At 38.3% G+C, this 5735-nt stretch overlaps 1 protein-coding gene across 1 annotated transcript; it reads left to right on the forward strand.

The window, feature by feature from the left end:
- Window positions 1-303: 303 nt before the first annotated feature.
- On the forward strand, window positions 304-3168 carry LOC121996060 (EKC/KEOPS complex subunit TPRKB-like). Its single transcript, XM_042549873.1, has 6 exons — window positions 304-514; window positions 1725-1791; window positions 2009-2131; window positions 2211-2294; window positions 2725-2811; window positions 2906-3168. The coding sequence occupies exons 1-6, from the start codon at window positions 444-446 to the stop codon at window positions 2990-2992; spliced, it is 519 nt and encodes a 172-aa protein (XP_042405807.1). The 5' UTR covers window positions 304-443; the 3' UTR covers window positions 2993-3168.
- The last annotated feature ends 2567 nt before the right edge of the window (window positions 3169-5735 follow it).

Below are 5735 nucleotides of genomic sequence, written 5' to 3' on the forward strand. Positions count from 1 at the left end.
AAATGGGCAGTGTTAAGGCCCTTTGTTGCAATTAAATTCGGATATTACATATTCTTTTTTTAAAGGATTGTATTTATATTTTTATAATTCGTTTCAATATAATAATTTAAAATTTTAGGATTTTTTTCTTTTTTTTTAATTTAATATTATATAAATATTCGACGACATAAATAGAAACTAAATTTATTCTCAGAAATTGGGAAAACGCACTACAACCGGAGGAACCGCTCGAGCCGTTGGTTCCTCAGGCAGCAGAACCGTTCGAACCGTTGGATCAACGCTCGCCCGTCGATAACACTCTGCCCTCATTCGTGCACTCGCCCAGCTTCTCCTTGGCGGCGGCAAAGGCGAAGGCGGCGGCGACGGCGACTACGACTACGACGGCCGCGCCTTATTCGAACGATTCCTAAGGAAAGTGGAAGAAAGAAAAGGTGTGGGAAGAAATGAAGGAATTCCAGGTGAACGGTACCACCTCTCTCTCCCTCGCTCTCTTCACCGACGTTACCAATAGCAGGTTACAACCTTCACCTATTGCTCGGATTTGCCCTGATGTTACTCTATGTGCTCCTTCAAATTTCATTTATCTGTTTGTTTTTTGCTCAGCATCAATCATTCTTCGATGACTAAGTCGAGTCTTCTGTTCAGATTCTCTTGTTTTAGTCATCTCCAACATCCTTTTCCTTCTTTTCCCTGCTCCGGACGAGGTTCAGTTTTCTGAACAGGGGAAAGGGGAAAAGGAAAAATGAACTACTTCTCTCTCCTTTGAACCCCCATGGGTTTCAAAAAAAAAGCTTGGCTGCTTGTTTGGAATGTCAACAGCATATATTAAATATCGCTTCAATTTCCCATTATTAAGAATTATCTTCCTTTATTTTCTCTAAAATTAGGTACTACCTTATTTTCTCTAGAATTAGTTATTCATTTAATTCTATCTAGAATTAGTTCCTTTTTCTGATATTTACTTTATCACATGCTTATAAGAAATAATTGGCAATCTTGGAAGGAATTTATTTTATTTGAGAAGAGATTTTCCATTAAAATGAACTGTTTCCCACAAAATTGTGTAGAACAATACCACGTAACCTACTATTTGAAGGGCTTCTTAAACACATTCTTGCTATTTGATCTATAAATATTTGATGGGTCAGTGGCTTATGAAATGAATGATCCTTAAATTTCCATCTTAATTGGAACCTTGTGGCAGGTGTGGTTCTGCTTCTGTGGTTTCATAAGAATGTGATTCTGATGGTTCTTATCCATCAAAAGAAACTTACCTAAGCCCTACTATTGGAAGGGCTTCTGAAACATTATATGGCTCCTCCTTTCTAGGGGATTCTTAGATCTGATGAATCTTTGACAACAATTTATTTATCATGTGCAAAATCTTAGTGTAGTACACTCAATTAGAATGTTGAAGTTGATACGAGTGTATTTACACTTGAAATTTACATGTTTGACACTGATTGTTTAGGTTCCGACATGTTATGAATTTTGTTATGACAAAAGTTTGAATTATAGTGCATATTTTGTGTGCTTTGAAACTAAATAGTGTTTGCAATTGTTAAGTATATTGTGTATTTTTTGGTTGAAATGTATTTTGTTTCACCTGTCAAAGGAAATTTGACATCAATGGCCTAATTTATCTGAGACAGTGAGTATGTAACTTGCAAATAAATGCTTTATGTTTAAAGGTTAGTTAACAATTTTTTCTTATTAATTGCCAGGCAACTTCTTGACTCTGTACAGACAGGAAAACTTGAACCAGAAGTAGCACTTTTAAATGCATCGCTAGTATGCTCGTTTTCCTCTTCTTTTTAATTGAGCTTCTCTTGTTAAAAAAAAACTTTGTGCTAAAATATTGCTCACGTATATGAAGTTTTCATCCTGGTAGCATTCTTTACACTTCACAGTATCTCTGCAATTGGGCTGTGTTCTTAATGTGGTGTTTCTGATGTCTTTTGATTTCCAAATTGTACATTCTAGCTTTTAATTTACATTGTCACTACAGGTACCGGACGTTTTCCCTGTTTTAGCGGCTGCACATAAGGCACTTCTATCCAAATCAAGGGAATCACTCACTACACGAACTCTTCATTCAGAACTGATCTATAACTACTCAGGATCCAAACATGTATCAAGTCATATTCCATTTTTTTTGTATGTTGTTTACAAACTCCATATAACAATTCCTCAAAACTGTCTTTTTCTAGATTTCTGAATCCTTGAAGCGATGTGGTATTTCTGATGATACAACATATGTTCTTGCAGCACGATTTGCTGCATCCCAAGATGAGGTACACTGATCTTAGTCTATAGCTCTCTTAGTTATGTAGAAACGCTTAGCTCTTCTGGTATTTTTTTTCATTATTTTTAAAGAAGAGTGCTACCAGTATTCTGAGTTTCAATTTTTATATTTTATTTGTTAACATTAGTTTTTCTTTTGCCCAATCAATCATTCTAAGATTTTGGAAACTTTTGTTTCATGCAAAAACCACCCGCTGATAGACCTTATGTAAAGTTGGAAAATTCAGGTATTTAGTCTTAGCCAATGATCCAACTTAAAATATAACTTTAGAACTTTAAAAGCAAAACTACTTTTAAGAAGTTGGAGAAGTTTTATAGCTGTATAACAATAAAAAAATGGACTCTTAAGAAGTTTACCACAACACGTAACATAGATTCTCAGTTTAAACATAGATTTAGAAACATTTTCATTTTACCTAGATGAAAGATGTGGCAGAGCTGATAAATGGGAAAGAGGTTGATCTGGCAGAGTTGGAGACTAAAGCGAATCTTACACACATTTTAAAGGTATGCATTTGATTCTTGGCACATCTTATAGTGTACACGTTTAATCTTCCCGTTTGATAAGTTGGTCTTATTATTTATATTTTTCTCATCGCAGCATTATAAGATAACGCCAGAGGAATTGGCAATATCTTCATTGTCTGATGCAATTGTCTGTAGGATTGCTGCTCGAGATGCTCTATAAAGATTGAATATGCCAAGCTAGATGGCCCTTTTCCTATTTCGTTCTCCCTCTTTGTTTTGTTTGCATTTAGTTCATGTATAATTTACAGTTTGGTACTACGCTTAGAATGTACCAGTTCTTTCTAGTGAACTATTGAGTCTTGAGATGGAGAACAGATTCCTATGATCTTCTATTTATGAACCATTGAAAGGCATGTTGTGATTGAGCTGAATAATTTGTTGGAGAAGCAGTGGGAGATTTTTCATCATTGAAAGGCATGTTCCATATATATATTGGAAACTATTTTTAAAAAATCTTATATAAATAATAAAATAATCATAGGATGCCCTCATTTAATGCATCATTTAAATGACATGCTATCGTTTAGGGTTTAGTCACAGTCCTCAGAATTTGCAAATCAATGGAAATGTTGCAAGTTTGTACTGTGTGCATCTAAATTAATATTAGTAGTCTTTCAGTTGTGTTTTCGCAAGGGTTTAGGATGATATGGAAAATTCAAGGGAGTGAAGCCACATCGGAGCCAAGTAGATAGACTCGAGCAAAGAACGATAGGCGTGTAAGAAGGTGAACTCGATAGGCGAGCAAAGAACGATGCCACATTGGAGTAAACTTGTTAACGCGTCGTAAGTGATCGGATTTGATATTGAATTTTTTTATGTTTGTTTGTAAATTATACGAACTCTATGGATTAATTGGATTGTAAAATCGGATACTTGGTGATTCCATCTGAAATTGATGAGGTCTTAACTATCAGTGAGTTGGTTGTAATGTGGATTAAGTCGTCATGATCTAAAGAAGAAGAAGTGAAATTGCTAGACTTCCAAGAACAAGTCAGGAATAGGGAGCCAGGAATCCCTGAAAATCCTTGGTTAGCAATGCCTGTAAAGTTGCTAGAAGACAAGAAAAGGGGAAGAGAGTGTTAGAGGGAGATTGGGTTGCCTCATCCTTTAACTTTGATACTCAAGTCAATTTCTAACGATAGGAATGAAGAAAATAAGCAGTGCAGTAAAGTAATATATATTTTTAGGGAGATGTCAAATCCACAGTTGTCAGCGGGGATGATGTGCTTCTGACAGGATGTCGTATCATAGTAAAAAAGATGTTCCATCACCGTATCAAAAGGTCTCATCAATCATATCTGGCACTACGAAAGATCTCATGAGATCACGCTATGTCAGCCATACTACTCCACGTGTCGCGTTAGTTCACATGCCAAAACGTCGAGAGATTTAGGCATGGGAGAAGCGTCGAATTGGAGTGTCCCAATGAGTTGGAGTGTCCCAATGGCAAGACCAATCGGGCATGAAATGAATATCTGGTCAGGGAGTTGGGGCCCTAGTATATCCGATCGGGGAGCTAGGCCCCTAGAGTATCGAATCGGGGAGATGAGCCCCTGGAGTATCAAATCGGCAAGATTAGATGTAGTGCTGGATCGGGGTCGGTGAAGCTGACCGAAAATGTGCTAGATCTGCAAAGCCGGAGACAACTACAAGTGACTCGGAAACATTGGCCTGAAGGTCGGATTAACATGGAGCGCCACAGGAGTGCACAACAGTAGCAGCACGAGGCATACAACAACGAGCGATCTATCGGTAGGGACCATGGAGATCCACAACAGAGATCGACTTCAGTAATAGCTGGCGGTGAGATGGAGACTGGCATCTAATGGGCAACGTTTGGATAGAGATCTATTGTTGGCATGGCCGACAGGGAGGGAGAAGGACTGGTAATCTGACTAGCGACCAAGAAGAGTGAAGAAAGGGGGAGATTGGTGTTTTGTGTTGGATCATAAACATGCTAGAGAGAGGGGGAGGGGGGGTGAATAGCGTTCGTCGAAAATTACGAGTTAAAATGAGTTATGCAGTAGAAAAGGGAAACAAAAAAAAAACAATGCTAAAATACCAAATTTTACTTGGTTTGGAGCTTGTGACGACTCCTACTCAAGTGCCCGTAATCATTGATCACTTTCCTTGGGCAATCACTATCATTTCATAAATGGATTACAAATATTGAGTACCAAAACTGAAAATAAAATTATTAACGATAAACATAAAGGAAATTGAAGAAGTCTTTGTTCTTCGAATTTTGGAGCAGTCTTTTGCTGTCATCGGAGTCTTTTGGGATCAGCATTTGAATATGAAAGTTGTAGAAGATGATTTTTTTAAACTGCTAGTCGAAGGCCCTTATATAGGCCCATTCTGGGCCCCTGGAACCCCTCCGGGCGCTTGACTTATGTTGACGTGGCAATCTCTCATCAAAATTTTATCCATGAAGTTTATCCACCTCTGGGCACCCGGACCACCTCCGGGCGCTTGGACCATTGACATGGTTTGGCCAGTCACCGCGCTCCAACTCAGATTTTCGATAACTTTTCTGGTCCGGGTGCCTGTGGCACTCGCCCAGGCGCACTTGGTCGGGGCGCCCGGACTAACTCCGGGCGCTCGGACTCCCTTTTTTAGTCATCTTTTTGCCGCAAAAAGGCTTAGTCCAAGCAAATAAAAATATGTTTATCCTGTAAAATAATAGCATAATTATGATAAGAGTATTAATAATTAGATTTCATCTTCTCGAGACTAGGATTTAGTCAAGGTCACATTAGGTTTTCCAAATGAATCTAAGCTGGACCAACGCCTATAGTTCCCTCAACTGGGAACGCGTCCTCACTGGATCTCTCTTCCAATTGTTGACCTCCACTTACCAATTGTAGTAGCTTGACTTATTTTTAACCCACCAGGTCTTCCCG

This window comes from Zingiber officinale, chromosome 6A, assembly GCF_018446385.1.
Source record: "Zingiber officinale cultivar Zhangliang chromosome 6A, Zo_v1.1, whole genome shotgun sequence".
Taxonomy (NCBI): Eukaryota; Viridiplantae; Streptophyta; class Magnoliopsida; order Zingiberales; family Zingiberaceae; genus Zingiber; species Zingiber officinale.